This window comes from Geotrypetes seraphini, chromosome 12 (assembly GCF_902459505.1).
Source record: "Geotrypetes seraphini chromosome 12, aGeoSer1.1, whole genome shotgun sequence".
Lineage (NCBI taxonomy): Eukaryota > Metazoa > Chordata > Amphibia > Gymnophiona > Dermophiidae > Geotrypetes > Geotrypetes seraphini.
In genome coordinates this window covers 28215598-28243498 of record NC_047095.1, presented here as the reverse complement: position 1 = coordinate 28243498, position 27901 = coordinate 28215598, and the positions used below count along the sequence as shown (strand labels likewise).

The 27901-nt window shown below is 42.8% G+C and overlaps 1 protein-coding gene across 8 annotated transcripts in view; it reads right to left on the bottom strand.

The window, feature by feature from the left end:
• Nucleotides 1-27901, bottom strand: part of LOC117346714 — a 574004-nt gene that overhangs the window by 94629 nt on the left and 451474 nt on the right. For all 8 annotated transcript variants that reach the window (XM_033916744.1, XM_033916749.1, XM_033916751.1 and 5 more), the window contains one exon: nt 502-707. In XM_033916744.1, the coding sequence (XP_033772635.1) occupies nt 502-707 (206 nt within the window). The remainder of the gene's footprint in view (nt 1-501; nt 708-27901) is intronic.

The window sequence follows — 27901 nt, the reverse complement described above, 5'->3', positions numbered from 1 at the left end:
GCATTCCATTTTTCTAAACCAATTTTCTGCTTATTCCGCTTTGCCACAGCTCCTCAGCAGTGTGTCGACTTCATGCGCCATGAGACCTACGCTGCATTGTGCAAGTAAATTAGTTATTATAATGACTCAAAGGCATTTGACAACAACTTTGATATTTTAAGTACTGACTAGGAGGGAGTTTAATTCCTGCTTCGTAATGAAGAAAGTAACAAAACTCACTTACAAAATCCTGGAACTCTTATTCACTCTGCCATTGTAGGTGGAGCCCACTGAGACAGAAAAACTCAAAAAGCATTTTGTCGGCTTAATGGCAGAAGAAAAATTAAACAAGCATAGATGTGCGACCTTAATGACACCCAGCTACATTAGATTAACAGCGCTCAGCCTCCAGAACCTGTTATTTAATATAATGGGCAAATCTTGTGGGAGCTTTTCAGGTGCCGAGTTGTAAGAAAACAGCCAGTTTGTCAGGGAGGAAGGAGGGGCTCCGCTTGTACTCACTTGATCAGAAGGGTCTCTGCCAAGACTCCAAAGCACACAGCTGCTGCATTAAATAACCAATGGGGAGGAGGGTCCTTAAAGGCCGTTACCATCAGATAGACTGTCAGAGGAACAACAGCCATCAGCGCCACCGTAAAACAAAGCAACAGCCAGCTCTGCCATTGGCAAATTAGGATTTTCCATACTGAGCCTTTCAACACAAGGTACTGAAAGAGATAAGGGGGAAAAAAAGAGGGTTAGTGATGTGAATCTATGACCATATAAATTGCTAATAGTTAGGGAAAAACACACAATGTTGATTTACAGCTAAAAAGTAAACATTTTAATGGCTGCTGAAAGCATGTGTGATTTCTACAAAGAGGTTTAAACAAACATTCATTTGTTCATTAGTCCTCAGGAAAATCTTTATATCATGAAATGCATTAGATGTGTACATAGTTCAACTAAAATATTCAGGTACTTTTAAAGCCAAAAAAACCTAAGAGTGATATCTACAAGGGGTCCCTGAAAAGGTCTCAGCCCAGTCAACAAAGTTGGGGCAGTCTCTGTTGAGGGCTGTACACTTAGGCCTAGATTCTCAAAACTTTAACGCCATCGCTAAACTGTTTTCCGGCGGTTTAGCCTGTACACAGTTAAGCAACGGATCATCAAAAGGGATTATCTCTGACTTTAGCGAGGATTCTAGCATTCTCTGACACTGACATGCAAATGGGCTTTCAGCATTGAATTGAGCCCTCCGGTGGATTCTTAAAAAATGCCGAGCCATTTTTAACAAGCGGCATCGGCTTTTGGCGACTAAAAAAAAGCAACTGATCCAGGGGTGCCGGTCAGTGTCACAGATTGCTAGAAACCCCCGTATTGTGATGCAGCGAGAGACATGGCCATTCTCTCTACTGCATCACAAAATCCCTTCCCGGCAGCAGGGAAACACCACCCTCCTCCCGGAATGGCAGCGAACCCCCCATGCAGTGGGAGAGATGCCCACACTGTCCTGCTGCAGCAAAATCCCTACCGTGACTGAACGCCCCTCCTCCCCCCCACCCACACACACAGCGGAAGAGATGCCCATAGTCTCCTGCTGCACTAAAATCCCTGACCTGACTCTATACTCCCCCCCACAGCAGGAGAGATGCCCACTCTCTCCTGCTGGCAAGTAACCCCCCGCCGCCATCTCCCCTTCCCCCCACAGCAGGAGAGATGCCCACTCTCCCCCACTGGCAGGTAACCTCCCCCCCCCCGCCATCTTCGCTGTTCCCCCTCCCCCTTATCTCAAAGTTGATGAGCTGGAGGGACGCGGACCCACTCCTCCTAGCTTCCTGCATCGTCTAAAATGGGCCTTCCCCTCGCCGCTGCATCTTTGGATGCACCAGGGAGGGACCTGTGGCTCTGACTGGCCCAGGTTGTATAAGGCCCCTCACATGGGAGGGGTCTTAAACAACTTGGTCCAATCAGAGCCTCATGCTCCTCCCCGGATGCATCGGGAAGGGGCCTAAGGCTCTGATTGGCCCGGATGCCCCATAGGAGGGACTTTAGGCATCCGGGCCAATCAGAGCCTTAGGTCCCTTCCCGATGCATGTACAATATCCAGTATGTCATTTAATTAAAATTGTTTTATCTTCTTTATGATATTTGTATTGTTATTGATGTTTTTATTCTTTACCCCTTCATTTTAATTGTAAACTCGCTTAGAAATTCGGATAAACGACAGTATCAAATTTTAATAAAAACTTGAAAACTTGAAAATGGTCAGGTTTGAAACCACCAGATGTTCTGCTTCTTTTGGTTTTTTTTAGTTAAATCAATTATATTCTGCTATTGGCAACAAATAGTTGATAGCGGATTACATACAAATAGATCAATTCAACTAAGATATACTTAAGTAACAAGACATTATCCTATTATTAACTATTAAGATTAAATTTCTGAAACAAAAATGTTTTATGCACTTTTATAAAAATGGTAAGTTACTATAGATCGTATTTGGATTGGCAGGATTCTATGAGCATCAGATCATTTACCACGCCAACTCACGCTAAAAACCTCCAGCACAGCTTGATAACAGGGGCCCTAAATTTCTCATATATTGTGGGGTAAATCCATATAGTACTTTGCACACAAAACAGCACAACTTAAACATGACTCTTGCCTCAATTGACAACCAATGTAAAGCTATATATGAAGTTGTAATTTTGTCTTATTTTCTTAATTTATAAATTAATCGGACAGCTGAATTTTGTCTGTAAACATTTAAGCAGACATTTGGGAATTCCCAGATAAACTATGTTGCAGTAATCTAATTTACTTAATATTAGTGCTTACACTACCAATCTTAATTGATTTTGATGCAAATATTTCCTAATACTTCTACATTTGCTTAAAGTTCAAAAAGCACTTCTAGCAAAATAATTAATCTGAGTTTCCATAGTCAGTTTGTTGTCTAGGGTAATTCCCAACAGCTTTAAAGATGATTTTAACATAAGAACATAATGGCCATACTGGGACTGAGCAAAGGTCCATCAAGCACAGTGTCCTTTTTCCAACAGTGGCCAACCCAGGTCCCAAGTACCTAGCTAGATTCCAAGTAGTAAAACAGATTTTATGCTGATTATCTTAGGAATAAGCAATGTCTTTCCCCAAGCCATCTCAATAATGGCCTATGGACATCTCTTTTAGGAAATTATCCAAACCTTTTTTAAACCCTACTAAGCTAACTGGTTTCATTACATTCTCTGGCAACGAATTCCAAAGTTTAATTACATGTTGTTTGAAGAAATATTTTCTCTGGTTTGTTTTAAATCTACTACTTAGTAGGTTCATCATATGCTCCCTAGTCCTAGTATTTTTGGAAAGAATGAACAAGCAATTCACATCTACCCTTTCCACCCTACTCAGTATTTTATAGACCGTTATCATATCACCCCTGAGCTGTCCCTTCTCCAAGCTAAAGTGCCCTAGCCTCTTGAGCCTTTCCTCATAGGGAAGTTGTCCCATCTCTTTTATCATTTTTGTTGCCCTTCTCGGTACCTTTTCTAATTACGCTATATCTTTTTTGAGATACGGCAACCAGAATTGCACACAGTATTCAAGATGCAGCCATAACATACTGTAGAGTGATACAAGGGCATTATAGCAGTTTCCTCTTTGTTTTCCATTCCTTTCCTAATAATTCCTAACATTCTATCTGTGTTCTTATTCGCCACCGCACATTGAGCCGAGGGTTTCAACGTATCCTAAATGATAAAACCTAGATTTCCTAACGTGGAACCGTGTATCACGTAGCTATAGTTTGGGTTCCTCTTTCCCATATGCATCACTTTGCACTTGCTCACATTACACACCATCTGCCATTTTGATGCCCAGTCTCCCAGTCTCACAAGGTCCTCTTGCAATTTTTCACAATCCTCTTGCCATTTAACAACTTTGTGTCATCAGCAAATTTGATTCTCTCACTAGTTATTTTCATATCTAGATCACTGATAAATATGTTAAAAAGCAGCGGTCCCAGGAAAGACCCCAAGGAAACTCCACTATTTACCCTTCTCCATTGAGAATATTGACCGATTTAAAACTTCTCTCTGTTTTCTATCTTTCAACTATTCTTAATCCATAATAGAATATTATCTCCCATCCCATGACTCTTTAATTTCCTCAGAAGTCTTACGATACAATGCTGTTTATATGGGACTGTTACGTATATCGAGTTAGGATAAAAACTTGTATCACAACCTTGTACTGTAATTACGGCAAACTGTATATTATGTATGTTAACCTGTAACCCTTTCTGAGCTCTTTGGAGAGAACAGGATAGAAAATGAAATAAATAAATAAATGAATACACTGCAGCCTTATTTATTTAAATATCTTTATTCATTTTAAAGACAAAAATAAGTGCAACATATTTTACAGACATTTTACACTTTAACAACACTTAAATTCTATCAAATTATATTTAGGACAAATACATATATCATCCCCCCCCCCTTTATATATATCCAACAATTGCACTCTAATTAAAAGTAACTCTCCACCCACCCTCTCTGGCCATGTATGATCAAAGGGCAAAATCAACAATCACTCCTTACAGAATTCTGTCAATGGCTCCCAAACATCCATAAATTTCTTATAATGTCCCTGTTTTATCATACGCTCCATTTAAAAAAATGTGGCATAGAGATTCCCACCAGAAAGTATAATTTAACCGATCCCAGTTTTTCCAATTCCTCAAAATAAGCTGTATGGCAATCCCTGTCATAATACTGAGAAGTTTAGTATTATGGGAAGATATTTGGCTTTTGGCCAATACACTGCAGCCTTGAGAAAAGAGATTGTGCTGCGTCATAGCACCCCTGGTGGAGAGTGAATGCTACTAGCACTCTTCCTCTCGAATGTTACCCCTGATGCAGCCCCATTTTGCACAAAAAGTGGCCCATGTCGGCTGTTTTTATGGACATTTGTAGTCTGATTGCTTGAATAAAGGATTGTTATGCATACTAATTGGTATCTGCTCCTTTTTGGCTATCGGCCTTGCTGAGAATTTTGAGGCCTCTATTCTGGATTTCAGTTAATGTTATGTGCTATGTCCAGCTAACGGCAAAGCAAAAGGGACCAATGAAAACTGCAGTAAAATTGCAACGCAAAGCCAAAAACAAAACTGCAGAACATGTACAAGGTGCTGGAATTTTTTTTCAATAAAAAGTTTAAAAGCCATAAAAACAATACTAATAACAATAAAAGTTGTTTGTTTTTTTTACAAAAAAAAATATTCTTTATTCGTTTTTGAAATCAAATACAATAGTGCAAACAAATGAGCAATCAAGTAATATAACATACTGCACTCTATTCCAACAAAGAATATAAAGCTGTTTAAACCCCCAACACCACCACCACCCTAACCCTTCCCCCTGCCCCTCCTGGATGTGTATAACAATCTTTCATGAATCAAAGGGAAATACTGTTAATAATTCACATTCATATCTTACAATATTTTGTTAACGGGCCCCAAATATCCTTGAATGTGCTATGAGGTCGCCTCTGTAAAGAATTAATGTTTTCAAACTTATAGATCTGGCATAAGGATTCCCACCAGAAACTTTAATTTAAGTTATCCCAATTTTTCATTATCATCTGCATGGCTACTCCTGTCATGATGAGGAGCAATTTATTTAGATTTACATTAATTCGTCTTAATCTACTGCAGACAGATAATCCACTTCTCCTTCGCGCAGCTACAAATCTCCAAGGGCGTAAAAGTTTTAATCCTAAAGATTGGTTCTTGATGTAAAACATACCGGACCCGACACGGTCCGTGTTTCGTAAACCACTTCTTCCAGGATATTCATTACATAGATATTCAAGAAGTATGGATAAAAAGAAATGAACAAAAAGTCTAGGGGCACAGGCGAAATAACTCTCCTGTAAAAATGCTGCTCAGAGAGACACTGATCCACCTACTGCAGAATTTCTATCTCTAGCTGGTATTAGGCCTGTACTTAACAGAAAACATTTTGGTCAATAATTAAACTTTACAGTCGGTATTTGTTTTAAAAGAGCTTAAAGTTTGGTTTCTGCTCTGCTGGAGTATAGACAACCACACATACATTTAGGGAAGAAATGGCTTTAAATCAGGTTCTATAACCCGGGATGTTACGCTGTAATCATTGTTTCCAAAATTTGGAGCCTGTGCATTAATTGAGCCACTTCACATACTTTAGATGAATTCACCTTAAGTCCCATAGGAATGCTGCCTAACCCATAAAGGTGTCCATAGACTGTATATGCAAGGACCACTGTTAGTCTGAGTCGCAAGTGAGTGATTTTGGGGTCTGTCCCTGATTTCTCTGGCTCAGTACTGAATTATGCTTTCATGGATCAGAATGCATTAACATGACAGCTAGAAAACCATAACAATCTGATGATGCAATTCAGTTAGATTGATGTGCTTCACCATCGTCTAAAGCAGTTTGAACTGCATGAAGAGGAGTGATTTCAGGGTTTAAAAATCCAGTCAAGTCATACCCCAGAACTATTAAGTGTCCAAAGGAAACATGGTACAATAAACAGGTAGATAAAATACAAAGTTGAGAGTTGAGTATGGTTGAGACAGTGGACACTTATCTTATGATTTCCATGTTCTTGAATACTTCTTTCGAACCACCAGCTGATTGCACTGAGCTCAAGTGTTTTTTTCAGCTTCATCAGTCTTCAGGTAACCTCACTGTCTGCCTAAATCTGAGCTCTGTAACACGTCTCTGCCACTGCTTTCTATTCTAACTCTGGCATGAATTGAATTGAATTATTTTGTGATAGAATTTTTGATTAATTTGACTGACAACCATCTTGGCCAATAGTGTTTTCCTCTTTGTTGCAAAGTGTAGGCATGACTACATATCAAAATGGAGGTAGAAATAACATACATACATTCAGAATATAGTCTTTACATTCCAGAAAATGCAGGCAATTCTGACTGATCTATGTACTTATTCACCCACATAATGAAAAATTTCCTTTGCAACAGTTTCTTATTGGATAATTTCTAATCATAGTATAAGACAGCAGATAAAGGACCTGTACAGTCCATCCAATCTGCCCAATAAGGTGGCAAGACCAGCACCTGCTAGTTCATGCAGGTTACACTCCATCACGATCAAATACTGGTATAACAAATAGGGCAGTCACACAATCGTGGAAAGGTGCATTTATAATTTTGGATACTCTCATTTATTGTCAATACTTGAATATACCAGTGTTGCAAATTGACATTTTTATCGCTGTCAACCCCTTAAGTGAATGTGACATTAAAAAAAAGATCAAACTGATATTCAAGCTACAAAAACTTTGACTCCGTCTCGCCTTACTATAAAAACTTACACTGGCTTCCCATTAAAACTCGTATTGCCTTCAAACTATTGCGTATGATGTTCCAAATTCTATATGCAAAAATCGCAGAGCCACTCATAAACTTATTCATCAATTCCTGGTCAACATCAACCATAAAGCTGGAGACACTTCAACTGCTCCTTCCATCTCGCAAAGGAGTTAAATACAAATGCACATTCGACTCGCTCTTCACTTATCTTGGCACCAAGACCTGGAACAACCTCCCAACTATTAGGATGGAAACATTCTACAACAGATTCAGAAAAATATTAAAAACTCTCTTTGAAAACATACACGCTATAGACAACGAACTTAAAATACCTAATATCGCTAAATTCCAAACCCAACTCATGTGTTACACTGGTACAGTTACTCTGTTCTTAACTTGGTCCTTCTCAAACTGCTATAATATAATGTAGTATACACATCTATAATGCCTTATATTTTAAGTTGACTTGAACCTATGTAGGTATAATGTTTCGCAGAAATACTGGATTCAATTAGATTAAATAAAAACACACATCCCTGCTCTCCTCGGGTCACAGACCATAGTAGTCTGCCTAGCACTGGTCCTACTTCCCAATTGCTGGAGTTGCCATCAAAGTCTACTTCTGCCCATCAATCAGGACACAGACTGTAAATGTCTGTCCTGTTTTGCCATATTTGGGATACAGACTGTAGAAGTCCACCCAGTACAGGCCTTATTTCCCTACTACTGGAATTGCCATTTAAGCACCAACAATTTTTTTGTTTTGATTCCATCCTTTTCCCATAAAAGAACCCTTTGCATTTATTCCACACATTTTTTGGATTCCACCACTTTCATCTCCACTGCCTCTCCTGTGGGGAGGGGGGGCATTCTAGGCATCCACCACCTTCTCTGTGAAAAAGCGCTTCCTGATGTTACTCCTAAATCTACCACTCTCTATTTTCAATTTATGTCTTTTAGTTCTACCACTTCCCTGTTTTGGCAAAGGACTTGCATGTACGAGATTTTTTCAAAAGGTTTCCACACTTCCATATTTCCTTGGGAAATGGTTGGGGCGGGAGAAGTGATAAGAGGACGTGTCATAGAATGTCATGTGACTAGTCAGTCAGGCAAGTCGGCTCAACTTGCAGACAGAGATGTAATTTGCTTTTGAAATTTTTTATAGTGTTTTAAAAAAGTGTGGAAACGTTCTAAAGATTCCTTGTATATTGATACCTTTCAAGTATTTAAGCATCTGTATTTTGAATGGACTGGATTATTGCAATATTATTTATTTGGGTTTGCCAGCATCCAGTCTTCACCCTTTGCAGGTAATACAGAATTCAGCAGTACGTCTTTTGTTTCACATGAATAAGTTTGAGCATATGTGGCTGAGTTTGCTTTCCACATATAATATGTTGTTATTGGTTCATTGTGATTTACTATGTTTGGCAGCTGATTTGTCTTGAGCTAATGAGAAGTTTTTGTTCTCTGTGATCTCAAATAATGGACTTTTACTGGACTGTTTCCATATTTTTTTTGTAATTGTTTATTTGTGTATGTTATTTTGTTCTTTGCTTTGATGCAGAAAAGGAAGGAAAGTGGGGGGGGGGGGGAGGGAATGAAGTGAAGGGTGAAAAGTATGGAGAAATGGGGAAAGGGAAGGGGAAGTGTGGAGGAAGAATGTGAGTCAGAAGACGAGGAGTAAAGGGCATATGAGAAACAGTAGGAAGGGAGGGAGAGGAGAATGGACGAGTATAGGTAGGATAAGGAAAAACACAAGGAAAAAAGAAAACAAATATGGAACCTATAACATGCACAGTAGAGACCCCAGAGTAACAATAGTGAGACAGCTATCTTTACCCTGAATAATCCATCTATCCTAGTGTGAATGGCTCCTTCACTGTGGAACACCTTACATGTTGACATTCATTCTGAGTTCTTACAGAATGAAGAATGAACCGGGAGCCCGAAGGAAAAGGCTTCTGCTGCTCCCGGTGCTCAGTATGTGAATCCCCCGCCGGCATGGAAGCTCCGCCCCCATTCCCCGACTCATCCTATGAGGGCACGACCCTTGCCTCTGACGTCAGGGATGACATCCGAGGGTCCCGTGGAAAGTCGGGAAATGGGGGCAGAGCGAAGGGCCGAGCTCCCTCCAGGCAGCCGCCATGTTACCAGCAGCATGCTCGGAGGGCCATCGCTCCCGGCATTTCATTCTGAGTTCTTACAGAATATTTCAAACTGATATTATTCCTGGTTATTTTGCCAGATTTTCATAATTCTTAGTAACTATGGCGTGAGTTTGCATCAGTTCTTGATGCAACACTTCCCCTCATCTTCTCTCTGTGTTCTGGTACTGGTATCTCATTGTTATCTGTATAGTGTTCTGTTATGCATTACCCCTCCCTCTCCTTTTGCTTTTACTCCACAGTCGAATTTCCTCTCTCCCTTTAATGATCCCCTATTGTATACCAATGATGTCAGTTATGCTGTTGAATTGTGGTATAGCAAGTAATTCAAATAAATAAATACCAGAACAGGTTCTACAAGCACATGGGCAACTTTCAGTAGACAAGGAAGTCTTGTTAAAAGACTAGAATAGCTCTAACCAGTCCTGTTTGTGCTATAGAATTCTTGTTAGGGATACTGTACAGCCGCAAGAAGCCTTTTGGCTAGCTGCAGGTTTCCTCTGTGATTCTGGGCAACGTTTGTTTTCTTCACAAGCCTTCTGGGACGCCTCTGCAGCTGAAAAGTCACAACTCCTGCTTTCAAAACGCCTTGAGAAAGGAGTTAACAAGAAGATTGTTTCGGCCTCCAGGTGCCCTGGGGGGGGGGGGGGGGGGTCAGGTGGCAACTATAAGCACAGCCATGGACTGCCATAAAAAAGGCAACACCGAAGGGGAGGAGGTCGTTTTGTGCAGAACGCCTCGACCCTGTGCTTTTGATCATCTTTTATTTCGGTCTTCCAAAAGAACCACAACTAATCTGAAAGCAAAGAATGGCTTCATGAAGGTCTTTTCAGCGCCTCCCTCCCCCCTCCCGCGGGCTTCACTGATTTAGGGGGGTTTTGTTTTTGAATCTGCATACACACGCAGATGAATCAGGGCTCATAAAGATTCGTTCCTATTTCTCTCTTCATTAGCAGTTAGATGTTGCAGTCCGGCGGCCTGACAAACGCGCCATGTGTTAGTGTAACTTCTGTGCAGGAGCCTTTCCCCCCTCATTATTTGTGCTGCACAGGTGCTGTGACACCAGGCTTGGCAGCCGGGACGTCTTGCGCGCTTCTATGTGAAAACACCGCCCCTTCATTTCGGCTTTGCACCTGGACTTGCTGCAGTCGAGCACAGAAGAAAAAAAAAAAAACCTCCTGTGGAAACTTCCAGCAAACAAACACTGTGTACAGTAATTCCAGCAGGAATACGCCCAACAGCTCCTGCTTGATATTTGAACATCATTTAATGAGTGCCCAGAATTCATTTGTAAATGCACATTGTTAATTTAGGGCCTGCTATTCATTAATTAGAGTCTTCGTGGCAAGTGCCATTGAGCTATCTGCAATGTTTAAGGTTACATCAGGCCCTTGTAACGGCTTGCTGATAACAAGATGCATCCATCTTCATTACTTGGCCACTCCTGTCTGATTGTTCTGCTTCCTGTAATGGCTATGTCATTTGGAACTGAAGAATTAAACTTTTAGCCAAACCAGACTCTGCACTTTCATAACCCTTTATTCCTTCAATGGCTCCCATTTATTTTGCCTAACTGATCTCTGATTAGCTAACATGAGGCAGCAGCTGCTTAACTTAATATTTCTGCTTGGGGACTTTGAATTGTGGTTGTGGTGGTTGCGAGAATGCTGTTGATTAGTAGGGATAGAAGGTAGAAAATGCATATTAATTTTCTCTTTTCCACCCAGCCCCTCCCCTCAACCACCAATTCACATCTTCTCTGTCTCTCTTTTCCCTTTTTCCTGCTCACTAATTCCAGCATTCAGCCCTCCTTTCCTGTTCCTAGCACTATTTCTCCCCCACCCTCCAATAAACTACTTACAGGTCCCTGGAATACCCTCCAGGGACCTGTAAGTAGTTGATGTGAGCCAACTTTTCAAAATAATTGGGGGTGCTAAACCAAATGGAAATTGCCCCTCTCTATAAACAGTCAAGGAGTTTGCTCAATTTGGGGGGTGCTTAATCACCCAGAGCTGCCACCTATGCTCCACGGCAGTGTTTCTCAAACCAGTTCTGGAATCCTCCCTAGCTGCTCTGGGTTTCAGGATATCTACAATGAATATGCCTAAAATGGAGTAGGCTGTAGTGAATGTAAATCTATTTCATGCATATTCATTGTGGATATCATAGACATCTGGGTTTTACTTCTACTGAAGGCAATGGAAGTAAGGAGGACAGATAGAGACATTTGGGCTTTACTTCTATTGAAACCAATGGAAGTATACCCCAGATGTCTCAATCCGTCCTCCTTTTTCTGGAGCCATATGGTAATGTTAACCCTAGGTTGGCTGAAAAGGAGAAAGGAATTACTCATTGAAAGGACTGCTGAAGAGATGATATCTCTAAATCAGGGGTTCTCAGCCCAGTCCTTGGTACAACCTAATCAGTCAGGTTTTCAGGATATCCACAATGAATATGCATAAGATAAATTTGCATGCACTAAGGGGGAAATTCTATAAAAGGTGCCTAATGATAAGTGCCAAATACCTAAATAAATAAGCGCCTAACTTAATTAGTATATTGGCTTCAATTATGAGCTTTAATAAGTTCATAATTGGAAAAAATAAAAATTAATTGGGTGATAGGCAGATTGACAGGCTTAAAAACGACAAATCCCCTGGAACGGATAGCATCCATCTGAGGTTAATCAAGGAACTGAAAGGGGTTATAGCTGAACTGCTTCAACTAATAACCAATCTGTCAATCAAATCGGGAAGGATTCCGGAAGACTGGAAAGTGGCGAATGTTACTCCGATTCTCAAGAAAGGTTCGAGGGGAGATCCGGGAAACTACAGGCCGGTGAGTCAGATCTCGGTACCGGGAAAGATGGTAGAGACGCTGATAAAGGATCGCATCGTTGACCACCTTGACGGACACAATCTGATGAGGACCAGTCAGCACGGCTTCAGCAAAGGAAGATCTTGCTTAACAAACTTACTGCACTTTCGATGGAGTTAACAGGCAGATAGACAAAGGGTGACCCGGTCGACATTGTATATCTGGATTTTCAGAAGGCGTTTGACAAGGTCTTGCATGAATGACTACTTTGAAAAATTTCGAGCCATGGGATTGAGAGTGAAATACTCATGTGGATTAAAAACTGGTTGGCGGATAGAAAACAGAGAGTGGGGTAAATGGACAATACTCTGACTGGAAAAGCATCACCAGTGGAGTGCCGCAGGGTTCGGTGCTTGGGTCTGTGCTCTTCAACATATTTATAAACGACCTGGAAATTGGAACGACGAGCGAGGTGATTAAATTTGCAGATGATATGAAATTATTCAGAGTAGTGAAGACGCAGGAGGATTGTAAAGACCTGCAACAGGACATAAACATGTTTGAGAAATGGGCTGCGACATAGCAAATGAAGTTTAACGTGGATAAGTGTAAGGTGATGCATGTCGGTAACAAAAATCTTGTACACGAATACAGGATGTCTGGTGCAGTACTCGGAGAGACCCCCCAGGACAGAGATTTGGGAGTACTAGTCAACAAGTCAATGAAGCTGTCCACGCAATGCGCGGTGTCGGTGATAAGGGTGAACAGAATGCTTGGAATGATTAAGAAAGGGATCACGAACAGATCGGAGAAGGATATCATGCCACTGTACCGGGCCATGGTGCGACCCACCTGGAATACTGCGTCCAGTACTGGTCGCCGTACTTGAAGAAGGACACGGTACTACTCGAAAGGGTCCAGAGAAGAGCGACTAAAATGGTTAAGGGGCTGGAGGAGGAGTTTTACAGTGAGAGATTAGAGAAACTGGGCCTCTTCTCCCTTGAAAAGAAGAGACTGAGAGGGGACATGATTGAAACGTTCAAGATAATGAAAGGAATAGACTTAGTAGATAAATACAGGTTGTTCACTCTCTCCAAGGTAGGGAGAATGAGAGGGCACTCTCTAAAGTTAAAAGGGGATAGATTCCGTACAAATGTAAGGAAGTTCTTTTTCACCCAGAGAGTGGTGGAAAACTGGAACGCTTTTCCGGAGGCTGTCATAGGGGAAAACACCTTCCATGGATTCAAGAGAAAGTTAAACAAGTTCCTGCTAGACCAGAATGTATGCAGGTAAGGCTAGACTCAGTTAGGGCTCAGGTCCTTGACCTAGGGGCCACCGCGGGAACGGACTGATGGGCATGATGGACCACTGGTCTGACCCAGCAGCTGCAATTCTTATGTTCTTATATCTTAGGCACAATTCTACATAAGATAGGTGCCTAACTCCAAAGTAGGTGTGTTTAGGGGCAGAGAAGAACAGGCACCTATAAGCACCTAATAGGTGCCTAAGTTTTGTTTAGGCACAATTCTGTAATGGGTGCCGACCTCTTCAGCTACATTATCTGCCTTTCAGTTACTTAGCAAATTTTTAGTGTCCCCTGATGAAGGCATCATTCGATGACAAAACTTGGGTCCTTGTTGGGACATTTCTATAATAAAGCTAATATATTGATTAGGCCATCTCTCTTGCCTTCTGTTTTGTTTGTTTCTTGCCTAAGTGTGATTGACATGAAATAGGTGCTCAACGCATCAAAAACCAAACTTCTCTGGATACACAAGGATTTCTGCACATACCCCTGCCCATCCCTCTCCTGGGGAAATGAAACCAATACAGCCAAAGACAACGTCCGCAGCCTGGGAGTGCTTCTCGACTCAAACCTGTCGCTGTCAGATCATGTATCAAAATTAGTGTCTTCATGTTTCTATTACCTACGCCAGCTAAAGTGCATCTGTGCTTACTTTTCAGAGAACGGTTCTGCCCAGCTACTATATGCGTTTGTGTTATCCCACTTAGATTATTGCAACATGCAAAAACCGTCTCACATCTCCAAGGTGTGCAAAACGCTGCAATCCAACTCCTGAAAAACCTGGGCTTCCGTGACCACGTCACCCCTGCACTAATATCCATGCACTGGCTGCCTATCCGAAAATGATGTGTCTTTAAAGCCCTGATTCTAGCTTTCAAGACATTCCACAAGATGACACCGAGCTACATAGCATCAAAACTACAAATTTATGTCCCCAACCGATCACTGAGATCCCAAGCAGAAAAAGGGCTAGCCATTCCACCCGGATGCTCACTCACATCTGAAACAGCCCGGAAACGCTCTTATTCCCATTTCATACCCAGATTTTGTCTTCATGCAGCAAGTAACTTCGAGTATGGTGTATAGGCAGATGGGAAATTCAGAGAACAGAGGGTCCCTGTCAGATGTACAGTGGTCAAAATATCACTTACAATAATATCCTTGGTCAGCCAGTAGAAGAGAAGTCAGATTTCATAGAGAGCTTTGGAAGTAATAAAGAAATGCTTCCCACACATATTAAAGACATGTTGTAAATGAACCATGGTCTCTCCCCTAACCATCCTTCAAGTACAGACCAAAGGCCTTACAGAGAGTCAGCGTCTCAGTTTAAAATTATTAACCTGACTCTGGAGAGAAAGTTCATCAGGGAAGGTCAGGAGCTTTAGTTTAGCAGACTATTCTATTTTTCATGTATCTTGTTCATTGCAAGAAGGGAAAAAATGATGAAAAGAGACAAAACAGAAAAAAAACTTGATGTGAAACAGTTAGACACCTCGTAATTTTCATTATACATTACTGAGAGAGAAGAATCTTAAGCAGAGGAGTTCTTAACTTTAGCAGAATGGTAAGGTGGACTCTTGAGGTAAGTGCTCATTGGAGGTAATGTTCTACTGCACAAAGAAAGCTTTCCCTTTGAAACCGAAAACATTAGGTTAATATAGTACATGATAGCACAGGGTACAATCATACTGCAGAAATGGAGGTCACATCTGAAGGATCTTTGCAAGCAAGAAAACCGGATGATGGCATTTTAATTTTTGTTTTATTCAACCAGAAATTCTGACATAGCGTCTGGCGCTTTGCATGCAGGCCTCTGGATATAAAAACACTCACTGGTCTAATTTCTTTTATTCAGGATTGCATTAGAGAAAACAACTTTGGACCTTGTCAGGTCAAGGCGACTTTTAAAAGGTTAAAAGCTGCACAAAGGGGTTAGAGCATCTAAAATGGTAAATGAGATTATGTTTAAAGACTGATGGAGAAAGCAGTAATTGAGATAAACCTCTATTGTCTCAGAAAGCTTTTGACTGGGGTAGTGCTTTCATTCCTAGACAAAACCAAGAGCCCTAAAGAGAAGCTGTTGCCTCAAAAAGCTCTAATTTCATTTTTCATTTATTATAGAGATATTTATGTTTCACAGACTATTGAACTGCTTCACCTACCCTGCTCCCCCCCCTCCTAATATTTAAATACTGCGGTCAATGCTCAATTCAGCATTTAAAGTAATGTTTGAATATTCAGTTCCAGGCTGTACCAGTACTGGCACTGAATACCTGGTAGTACGGGGGGCCACAGAAAGTTATCAAGTTACTGATAGTTCTGCAATTGTACCCCAGAACTGCCAAGAGGGCCAACTCACCCAGTGGGAGATTTAGAGTCTGCCCTCAGCCCTCCCCACTCCACCCATTGCTCTACCCAGTGGCATAGTAGAGGGGGCACCTGTCCACCCCCCCCACCCCCGACCACGCTTGCACCCTCCCTTCTTCTTTAAATCATCACCAGCATGAGCAACTTCTCTGGCCTAGCTCCCTTCTGAAATCACTTCCTGGTTACGGGGCCAGAGGGAAAGCCAACACAGCAGGCCAGAGAAGCTGCTCACACTGGCAAAGATTTAAAGAGGTACGGGGAAAAGGGAAGGTACAACTGTGGCATGGGGGGGGGGGCAGGGAATGAGCAGGGGACGCAGAAGCAGGGGGGCTTGACTGGAGTATGCAGGGGTGCCACCATCCCGGGTGCCTCTTGCCCGCGATACACCACTGGTTTCACCCATCCCTGCACAGTGTTCCACCTGGCCTCCCCTTTTGCTTCTGGTCCCGCCCATTGCTCCGCTCCTGGCACAGTCAATTAGCAGCCAGAGACAAAAAGAGTGGCTTCCCTGTCTAGCAGCAGGAAACGCCATCGCGGGATTAGTGGCAGCAGGAGATGATGTTTTATGAAGCATTTCCTACTGTTAGCGGAGGGGGAGGCCATTCAGTGGGAGATCAGGGCTGATCCACAGGAGTATAGAAGATGACCCCTATGGCACTAAGCATGATTCTCTAAAGTGCGCCTAACTTTTATAGAATTGAACTTAGTGTCACACTAGTCGATGGCTAATTTATAGATCTCATATATAGAATCGTGTCCTTGTTTAAGTATGATCTGCCTAATATTTTAGGTGGAATGCAAATGCTTAAGGGGTCCTTTTACTAGGCTGCAGTAAAAGATGGCCGTAGCACGCCCTTATGCAGGTATTTTCCTGTGCGTTAAGGATGTTCCTACCATAGCCGGAAAATGGCCAAAGTTTCCATGTTCTAAATTAATGGCCAAATGCTAATGTTGCCGTTACCAAAAAAATTAGTGATGAGCCCCTACCTGCATCAATTTTGCAGCCATGCTAATCTCATGCTAATCAGTTAGTTAACGGTAATGTGGTTGCACTAACTGATTTACGCTGCCATGCTCTCTCTCTGCCCCCCACCCAAACCCCGGACATACCCTGTCGAGAAAAATAAAAGAAACATTCTCAGGTTGTGGTTTGTATGCACACATTGGGCTTTTACAGTACATCCTGTGGTAAACCCTTTAAGTTGATATAACACCCCAAGAGATTATAGACCACAGCAGAATTACATCTGCTATTTTGCCTGTGTTTAGTGCCTTTAAACTCAAAATCTTTGATTATTTAGTGTATCACACAAATTATCCCAATACTTATAGGCTGTTGCCAACTTGAAAAAACTCTACTATATATATATAGACCATGGAGCTCAAGTGTCTGCTGGTGTCATCTTTAGAACTAGTCTTTGAACACCCGCTTGCAGATTATCATTGATCCAATTGTCTATTTTATGAAATTTTAAAATTTTTCTTTTGAATTCTCTTTTTTCTTTTACTTTTTTTCTTATTTATAAATACATGAAAGGTAATAGATGTCATACATCCATAGATGGTACTTGGAGGGGCATAATAAAAAAAAAACGTCTAAGTCCCCTTTTGGCCTAAGGCCTTAAACGTTGAAAGCAGAAGCAGGGAAAATGTCCATAATTTAAAAAAAAACATCCAAAAGGAGTTTTTTTTAAATAATGGCCTGCCTCTACGTTCAGCTGTTTAAACGCCCAGACCACCACACTACGTCTAAACTTATATCCCATAATGAACCCAAAAAAACGCCTAAGCCCCAAATGTCCAACACAAGGGCTTTTAGGCGAAGGAGGAGCCAGTCCTTCACCTAAAAGCTGGATTCTGTAACCGGTGTCTGTCAAAAACAACACCGGTTACAGAATCCACACCCCCCCACGACATCGGGGCAAGAGGGAGTCCAAGCCCTCATGCCCCGCGGCACCCCCGAACCCCCAATGAAGATCAGGGCAAGGGGGAGTCCAAGCCCTCCTGCCCCGTAGCCCCTCCCGATTATGTTCGGGGCAGGAGGGAGCCCAAGCCCTCCTGCCCCGCGATCTCTAATCCCCCCACGAGTCCGATGGGGCTAGGAGGGAGCCCAAGCCCTCCTGGCCTCTCGCCCCCCACCCCCTACAAGATCGGGCAGGAGGGAGCCCAATCCCTCCTGCCCAGGCGGGCCCCCCTACCTCCCACCCCCAGCTACAATACGGGCAGGAGAGATCCCAGGCCCTCCTGCCCTCGACACAACCCCCCCATGACCACCCGACCGAACCCCTGATCGGCCCCCCCGCTGACCCCACAACCCCTCCACCCCAATCCCACCCCCCCATACCTGTTAAATGTTGGCCGGACGGATAGGTGCCAAGCCCGCCCGTCCGGAAGGCCAGCCCAACCCAGCCCATGTGCCTAAGACCCCGCCCAAAGGTGGAGGGCGAGAGACCAGAAGGGCTTGGGCTCCCTCCTGGCCCCATCGGACTCAGTGGGGGGGGGTGGGATCGCGGGGCAAGAGGGCTTGGGATCCCTCTTACCCCGATCTTCATTGGGGGTTCGAGGGTGCCGCGGGGCGAGAGGGCTTGGACTCCCTCTTGCCCCAATGTTGTCAGGGGGAGGCGTGATGTATCACGGCAGGAGAGATGCCTCATCTCCCCTACCGTGATGCCATCACTCCTCTATACGAACTGCCACAACCCGTGGCAGGAGAGATAGGGCATCTCTCCTGCCGCGGGTCGTGGCAGTTTGGGTAGAGGAGTGATGGCATCGCGGTAGGGGAGATGTGGCATCTCTCCTGCCGCGATCATTGCTGTAGGGGGTAGGCAGGTTGCTGGGGCCGCTGAGCTGATCACAGCAGCCACGATCAGCTCAGCGGCCCCTTTTTCGGCACTTAGACCTGTTTTGACTTTGTCTAAGTCAAAACGTATAAGTGCCGACTAGGCAACCTGCCTAAGGTTTTGGTTATACCTGCTACACACCTAGGTCTAGGTCGGCCCACCTCCCGCCCGCCCTTTCCCCTCCTCTAAAAACGCCTCTTTTCTCTCTGTGCGTCTAGAGGCAGGGGAAAGGCCTAAGCTGGTTTTAGATACGTATAAAACCAGCTCTGATTATGGGTACTTGGATGATCAGGCTTTTTGATCGTCCAAGTAGCCATTTAGGCCAGTTTTTAGACTTTTTTTTTTATTATTATGAACCCCATAGTCTATAGCATATTACTTAGCTTTAATGTAGCTTCTTAACCAGCCACTCTGAGCTGTTTTTACAACGGAGGAACTCCGTTTCACTCTGATTGAATTAATAAGAGCTTCTTCAGGAATTTAAAGTTTAGCTGTAATCTTCACTTTTGTTACTCCTCAGCATTCTTTTTCCTTTAACGCCGCCTAAGTTAAAAAAAAAACAAAACAAAAAACCTTGCCTTTAAACCTTGGTGCTTTTGGTAGTTGCTTATACAGAAAATTGGCCACAAATTTATTACAAAAAATGTTTAATACATTACATTAAGTAGTCAGATTACAAGAAAAAGATACGTATCTTCAGCCGTTAATGACTGGGAAGGACTGCTCAGTGGTAGAGTATTGATTTGGCCCACTGGCCATTCTGGGCCCTACTGACCACTTCACCTGCTATCCTGGGAATGATTACATGCCTGAACCTAGTCATGGTGGCCTCTGGCTCTACTTGCAGAGTTCCTCTGATAGACTTTGAAGAAGTTTCCATTTTACCTCAGGCCCCCCTACTTTGCTGGTGTCATAAATTGAAAATAGCCCCATGTCTGTTGAAAATACAACTGCAACACTGTTTGCTTCTAAAGCTTTTAATAAAAAAAAAAATATATATATATATATATATATATAATAAAAAATGTAAACTTTGCGGGAGAGTTACATGGCTTCTTCCTGCTAGGCAGCTGGCATAGTGTTCCAGCAGCCTGGCTTACACAGCTCCAAGACTCCTCCCCCCAAAAACATTTTATTCTTCATATATAGACTTAAATACTAATTCTAAATACTGATATTTATAGGGGAAAAAAAGCTTCAGAGTTAGAGCTTCTAACCCAATCGGGTCTCGAAAATGATAATCACACTTGCCCTCTCTTTTACAAAAGTGTGCAAAATGCCAACATGTGCATGTTATCCTATGGACGTGTTAGTGGTTAGCACAAACGTTGATTTAGTGCACGCTAAATCTGCGTTAAAACACTTAGCGTGCCTTTGTAAAAGAGAGCCTTAGCTCTTGTTTCAGTCTTAGGCAAAAAAAAACAAAAACATTTTCTAATTTTTTAAATTCTTCTTTATTAATTTTTTTGTATATAATTTTTGGATATTTTCTAAGTGGTGGAGTGATTAACTAAATACTGACTGTCAATTCAGGACAGCATAAGGATGCATGCTTTTAGAGATCCACAGTAAATGATGCAAATTACAAAAAATTAATAAAAAAAAAATTAAAAGAAGAATTAAAGAAATTTGAAAAGGTTTTGCTTATGACTGAAACGAGAGCTAAGTGTGATTATCACTTTTGAGACCCGATGGGGTTAGAAACTCTAACTCTAAGAGGTCCTTTTATCAAGCCGCGCTAGCGGGGTTAGCGCGGCGGACATTTCATCACACGCTAACCCCCGCGGCCGGCTAAAAAACTAACGCCTGCTCAATGCAGGCGTTAGCGGCTAGCACGGCAGGTGGTTTAATGCGCAGTATTACGTGCATTAAACCCCTACCGCAGCTTGATAAAAGGACCCCTAAGGCTTTTTTTCCCCCTATAAATATTAGTATTTAAGGTTGATAGGTGTTTGGGAAGAAACTGCATAGAGATAACACAAATAATTATAGTGGGTGAATTTATCATACATACCAGTAGGCAGACTATGAGGTAAATAATCGAAACAGAAATACATCTAAAACCCGCCTAAATCGCCACTTGGATGACCTAAAAGATAGATCGTCTAAGTGCCAATAATCAAAATGGGTTTTAGGCATATCTAGAGGTATCTTAGGCCTTTTGAGTGCCGCTGTGCGTCCAGAGCGAAAAGGGGCATTTTTCGAGGAGTGGTTAGGGTGGAATAAGGGCCGACCAAATGTAGTCGTCCTGCAGCGATAATTGAAAGTTTGATGAGGCTGCTTAGACGGAACTTATACTTTGTGACGTAGACAATCTAAAAACAGATCTAAGTGCCCAGAAGGTATCCAAAGTGACCATATAACCACTGCATGGACAAAGTATAGACCCACACACACACTCCCCCACTGACCCTCCCCCCCCGCCATAAAAATCAATAAAAAAGTACATACCTACCTCCAGAACATCAGCACCTGGCATAGGAAAGCCTAGTACAGCTGCACAGAGTTGTCTTAAGTAGTCTGGGGGGTGGGCTACTGAATCATAGAGAGGATGGCCCAGGCCCATAAGCCACTCTAACCTCTGTATTCATGGTAGAAAATATGAGCCTACTATACTGCCATATAGGTGGTACCTGCAGCCATAAGGGCTATTGAGGTTGTAGACAGGTGGGTATAGTGGGTTTTGGGGGTGTTTTAGGGGTGTCTCACCATGACCTGCAAGGGAGTTGTGGTGAGATGTTCATGTGGCACCCGTTTTTTGAAGTTCACAGCAATGCCCTGTAAGGTGCCCCACTACTCTGTTGCCTTGTCTGGGTGTCCAGTCCATCACTTTGATGACCCCTCCCACATCCAAAAGGTTTTGGACTTGGATGAATTTTTGGACGAGAATGGTGTATAAAGATAGATAACTTTGCAGTTTGGACGTGGAAGCGGACAATTCTCGAAAAAAAAAATATTTTGGACGTATTTTTTGAGAATGGACTTTAGACGCTGCCGACTTTGGATGATTAGCGCCCTAGGCCCAAAACGAACTTAGACATTTTTTTTATTATGCTGCTCCGTGCTGTTTTCAGTGTAATGCAGAAACTTTCAGCACATACTCGTGCTAAAGTCGTGCCATGTCCTGCCCCTACAACAATAAGCTTAAATTGGGCCAGGGGGGGAGGGGGGTGCATAGCAGGGTGTGAGAATGGGGGATGTTTTATTTATTTATTTAATTTTCTATACCGTTCTCCCAGGGGAGCTCAGAACGGTTTACATGAATTTGTTCATGTACTCCAGCATTTTCCCCTGCCTGTCCTGGTGGGCTCACAATCTATCTAATGTACCTGGGGCAATGGGGGGGGGGGAAATTAAGTGACTTGCCCAGGGTCACAAGGAACAGCGTGGGTTTGAACCCACAACCTGAAGGTACTGAGGCTGTAGCTTTAACCACTGCGCCACACTCTCCCTTGTTTTGAAGGTTCTGTGCCATAGTTTTGCTGCAGGATGGAGGTAGGCTAGTATTGGTGGCAGGGAGAAGGGAAGAGAGGAGAGATGTTTTACATGGGGGGACAGGGCCGCCATCAGGGCAGTACTACCAGTCCTGCATTCAGGGGCCCGGAGCTGACAGGGGGCCCGGGCTCCCCCAGGGTCCTAGGCAGTGTTCTAAGGCAGGGGCGCCAGTAGCTCGCCAAGGCAAAGTGAGTCAATCACCCAGGACTCACTTTGTCTTGGCGATCTAATCTATCGGGCCGACCAGTCTTCCTCTCCCCGACGTCAATTCTGCAGTCGGAGAGGAAGTTCGGGCCAGCCAATCACTGCCTGGCTGGGCGGAACTTCCTCTCCAACGGCAGAATTGACGTCGGGGAGAGGAAGACTGAACGGCCCGAAGCAGGGAGAGCATGCGTCGGCGTCGGTTTTGAGGTCTGTTATCCATTGGTGGGTCCTGTTCCCCGATGGCAGTGGCAGTGGCTTGGGGAACGGCAGGGAGAAAGAAAGAAAGGGGGCAGGCAGGGAAACAGAAGGAAAGAAGAGAAACAGAAAAAAAGAAAGAAAGGTCAGGGAGAGAGGAAGAAAAAGTTGGGGGAGGGAATGAGATGTGGAGGAGAGAAAGCATACAGGCTGATAGAAGGGAAGAAAGATTGGATGCACAGTCAGAAGAAGAAAGTGCAACCAGAAATCATCAGACAAGGTAGGAAAAATGATTTTATTTTAAATTTAGCAAAGTGGAGGCAGTATTACCACAGTTTTCAAAGGAATTTGCCCAAATAACTTAATAGTTAATTAGGTAAATTCCCAGAGATGAAAACTTCCCTTCACTTACTATGCACAGTTCTGAATTTATATCTGCTGTCTATATTTTACAATATGGTCCCCTTTTACTAAACCACAATAGTGGTTTTTAGCGCAGGGAGCCTATGAGCGTCAAGAGCAGCGCTGGGCATTTAGCGCAGCTCCCTGCACTAAAAACTGCTATTGTGGTTTAATAAAAAGGATGGAGGGTATATTTGTCTATTTTTGTATGGTTGTTACTGAGGTGACAACGCATAGAGTCATCTGCCTTGACCTCTTTGAAAAAAACCCAGAATAGGAATGATAATTAACATTTTCTCAGGTATAGTGTGCTTTGTGTTTTTTAATTTTATTGTTGGTAGATCATTTTGACTTGATCATTTTAAAGTAACTCACAAGCTCAAAATGTTTGGGCACCTCTGAGCTAGAGCGTTGAAACTGTGTATTTCTATTTTATCCCCCCTTTTACAAAACTGTGGAGCGATTTTTAGTGCCAGCCATGGTGGTAGCAGCTCTGATGCTCAGAATTCTATGAGCGTCAGGGCTGTTACCACTGTGGCTAAAATCCACACTACAGTTTTGTAAAAGAGTGAGGGGTTAGTTTGTGATGACATATTCCATACTAGGCGAAGGTGTTTTCTGTGTTCTGTGTGTTCGAAAGACATGGTTTTCTGTTAGGATTGACGGTGTAGGATTGATCTGTGCTGGTCTGGCTTGTTTAGTTTTACAATGGGTGTATTGATGTACTGCTCACTGCAATATGTAAGATGCTGCCTTTTCTAGGTACTCATGTGTGACGTGTGGTTTGTTACTAAAAATCATGTTTTTCTTACAGATGGGGGGGGTGCCAAAAAATGATGGGCCTCGGGTGTTACATATGCTACATACGCCACTGTATGTAAAGATACCAGAAAGCTGGCGTAGCAAAAACTTTAAGTAAATTGTTATTCTTCTAAGTTTTGAGTATTTTACCCTCCCACAATCTCACGGGCACTCGTTTCAAGTTTATTGAGATTTTGATTTAAACGCAATATCAAATATTTTCAATGCATATAACAAAAATAAATTTGGGGAAATAAATAAAACCATTTGAACAATAAACATACAAACATATCCATAGATGATTAAAATTACATAAGGAGTACAAGGATAAACTACATTTGTTTAAAAATGCGTTCTCCGCGCCTGCTCATAAATTTGTTGACTGGAAGGATCCAGCAATGTGGCCAGATGCCATTCAGGACAAAGACAGAGAAAGAATTGTGCAATTTGGATTAATGATGGAAGATGATTTAAAGCAAATGGCACAGTCTATGAGTAAAGATCTTGACGGACGTTCTTTTTATGAATATCTCCTCTATACCAAATCACCCAATGGACGTGAGAAGATTTTACGGGACTGGCTTAGGTGGAGCATTAGCAGAAAAGTATGTGTGTATTCGGCCCATGGAAGAAGGGAGGGTGTCGGGGGGGGGGGGGGGAAGGGGTGCGTAGGGGGCCCAATAGGATTGCTCAGTAAGGGGCCCAGAAATTTCTGATGGCGGCCCTGTGGGGGGATATGAGATATTGGAAACCTTGGGGGCTAGGTAAGGGAAAGGGAACTGCTCAACACATATGGATCTCTTATTATTGGATAACCAATCCAAGCAAGTTATGTAAACTAAAAATCAAAAACAAAATATCCTATCCTTGAGGACCCAAAAGGTTCCTGATAAGTTTATTTACATGTTTGAAAAGCAAAACCAATCCCCATTTAAATTGGTTGATTTTTTTTTTTTTCCACAATTTATTCATGACTTCCTGGTAGAAATGAAAAGATACTCAGGAAGCAGGATTGGTGACAGCTTCTCTGTTTCAATACGGTGTGTAACAGAGATAACGCAGATGCACCCAAAAGCTCTACAGACAATTTTGTCTGCATTGTCTCTTTTCATTACTCTATCAGAATTTTCATTTTAATATAATCTAAAAAGCAAGATAATTACTGCACTTATCAGTTATCACCCTTGCATACTTATCATGTCAAAATTATTTATGCGGCTGGCCAGGTTGATGTGCTGCATTTAGAAATGAAAAATTTGAATAACTGTTTTTCTAGTTAGGTTATCAAATTTGCATCGTAAGGTCTGAGCTCCTCTGCTTTTCTTATCTGCGATAGGACCAGATGATCACTCATTACTGCTGTGAGGGGTAATCCTATGAGTGAATGCTGCTATGAGTGGGCTGTCATCAACCATGGACCCTCCAAGTAAAGGCCGTATGTAATCACATGAAGGACAATTTTATAACTGGGAGTTTACATTTAGATGCATAGAGGGCACTTACATGGCACCTATTCTAGAAAGGAAAGTAGGTGCTATTGAAGCTTTGGGAAATTATATTTTCCTTTGTGGGTTTTAGTTTTTCATTTTTAATTCTTTTTTTCTATATGTTAAACACGTGTACTGTATATTACCTTGGACATACAGTATAAATCACTAGATGCTCAAAGTTGTACATCCAAAATAAAAAGGGGTGCGATTTGGGGCTTTCCAGGAACAACCGCGGAGCTGGTTTTAAGAAAGGTTTAGACAAGTTCCTGGAGTAAAAATCCACATCCCCATTCTCACACCCTGCTATGCACCCCCCTCCCCCCGGCCCAATGTAAGCTTATTGTTGTAGGGGCAGGACATGGCACGACTTTAGCACGAGTATGTGCTGAAAGTTTCTGCATTACACTGAAAACAGCATGGAGCAGCATAATTATTGAGACAGACATGGGGAAGCCACCGCTTGCCCTGTATTGGTAGCGTGGAATATTGCTACACCTTGGGTTTTGGCCAGGTACTAGTGATCTGGATTGGCCACCATTGGTCATCATTGGTCTGACCCAGTAAGGTTATTCTTATGTTCTTATCAACATGGACATGGTTAAGATATGTTATTTTATATTTAATTTACATTTATTTTATATTTTACATTTAATTTTCTATACTGCTTTCACAGGGGAGCTCAGATCAGTTTACATTATTATTATTTTTTTAAATATATACTTTTATTGCATTTCAAAATAACTTCACAAGACATTTTCTTGTTAAAAGAAACCCAGAGACCAACAATATTACAGGAAAATTATAATTCCAATAGAGGCCTAGATTCACTAAGCTTACCGATCGTATCCCGACCAGTTTGTGACCCCGACCCGATTCACTAACCTTCCTCCCGATCTGATCTGCACCCATTCCGATCCGTGCATGCAAATGAGGGGAAATGGCATCCAAAAGTAGGAAGGCAGCGATTCACTAAACAAATTCAGGAACACCGATTGGGCTAGCTGATCAAAAAAGAAGCGACTGCTGAGGACCAGTCGCTCACATCCTTTCCGACTGTCCTGCTCTCTACCTGCCCTGAAATCCCAGCCCTGCAGCCCTGAAATAAAACATCTCCCTTGTGCAAAAACCCTGCTCTCTGCCACGGTTCATAGACAATGGCGCGAAAGACAAAAGCGCGCGCCAACAATTAAGCGCAGCACGGAGGTGCGTGCCGCACAAAATTACAGTTTTTAGGGGCTCCGATGGGGGGTTTTGTTGGGGAACCCCCCCAGTTTACTTAATAGACATCGCGCCGGCGTTATGGGGGGGGTTTGGGAGGTTGTAACCCTCCACATTTTACTGTAAACTGAACTTTTTCCCTAAAAACAGGGAAAAAGTTAAGTTTTCAGTAAAATGTGGGGGGTTACAACCCCCCACATCCCCCACAATGCCTCCACAACGCAGCGCAAGCCCTAAAAACAGTAATTTAGAGCGGTGCGCGCCTCTGCGCTGCGCTCAATTGTCTGGGCGCGCCTTTGTCCCGGCGCGCTTTTGATCTGACACCCTCTGACACCCTTCGAGCCCATGGTTTTAACCCGCGGGTTTAAAGCGGAGCTGCACTACGGCATGTTCTGTTCTGTTCCAGACTGGAACAGAACAGAACACGCCATAGTGCAGCCCTGCTTTAAATTTGCAGGTTAAAATCATAGGCTCGTGAGTAACCGGCAACCTTCTATAATAAATGCAGAAAGAGTTGTGGCTAAACATGAAGGAATAATTCTTAGAATGCAGGGAGTGGGGTACGTGGGATGGAATCTGTACCGATCGGCAAATATTTGGGCTTTTGTTGAGACTTCAGATCGTAGAAATATCAGCATAGCATTGCCAGCTTCCTGGTTCCCCTGCAGCATGTTCTGTTCCAGCTCCCCCACCCCCCTTGTTTTGACCTCGCTTTGATGTGTGGCGAGCCAGTGCATGCGCAGACCGCATCTACAAACTAAGAAGATGGTCTGCGTATGCATCTGGATCGCTCTGCAGCGATCAATGGGGTCGCTGTGAGGTGTGCCTCCAATCGCTGCAATTTGCATGAAGACGCTTTGTGAATCAGTCACCCGGGAAGACTCGGCCACGGATCGGCCAAGGATCAGATCGCTTAGGTGAGTTTAATGAATCTAGCCTAAAGAAAACAATAATTTTACCCTTCTTTAGACCTCAAATAATAGGGTGTGGACAAAAGAAAATAACAAGGAGCTTAGTTACATCCAAATCTTATGGAAAGGGTATAGTTTGACCCCTTTCGCATTTTTCTTATCCCAAAGTTAATCTTTTATAATTTTCTTCACATCAAGGAAGTCCTTTAGCTGCTCTGGGGAATAATAAACGACAGAGTGATTGTGGGAAACGATCCTTGATAAAGCGTTGAATACGTGAAACATGTCGGATCCGAGTTTCCCCGATCATAAAAACTGAGA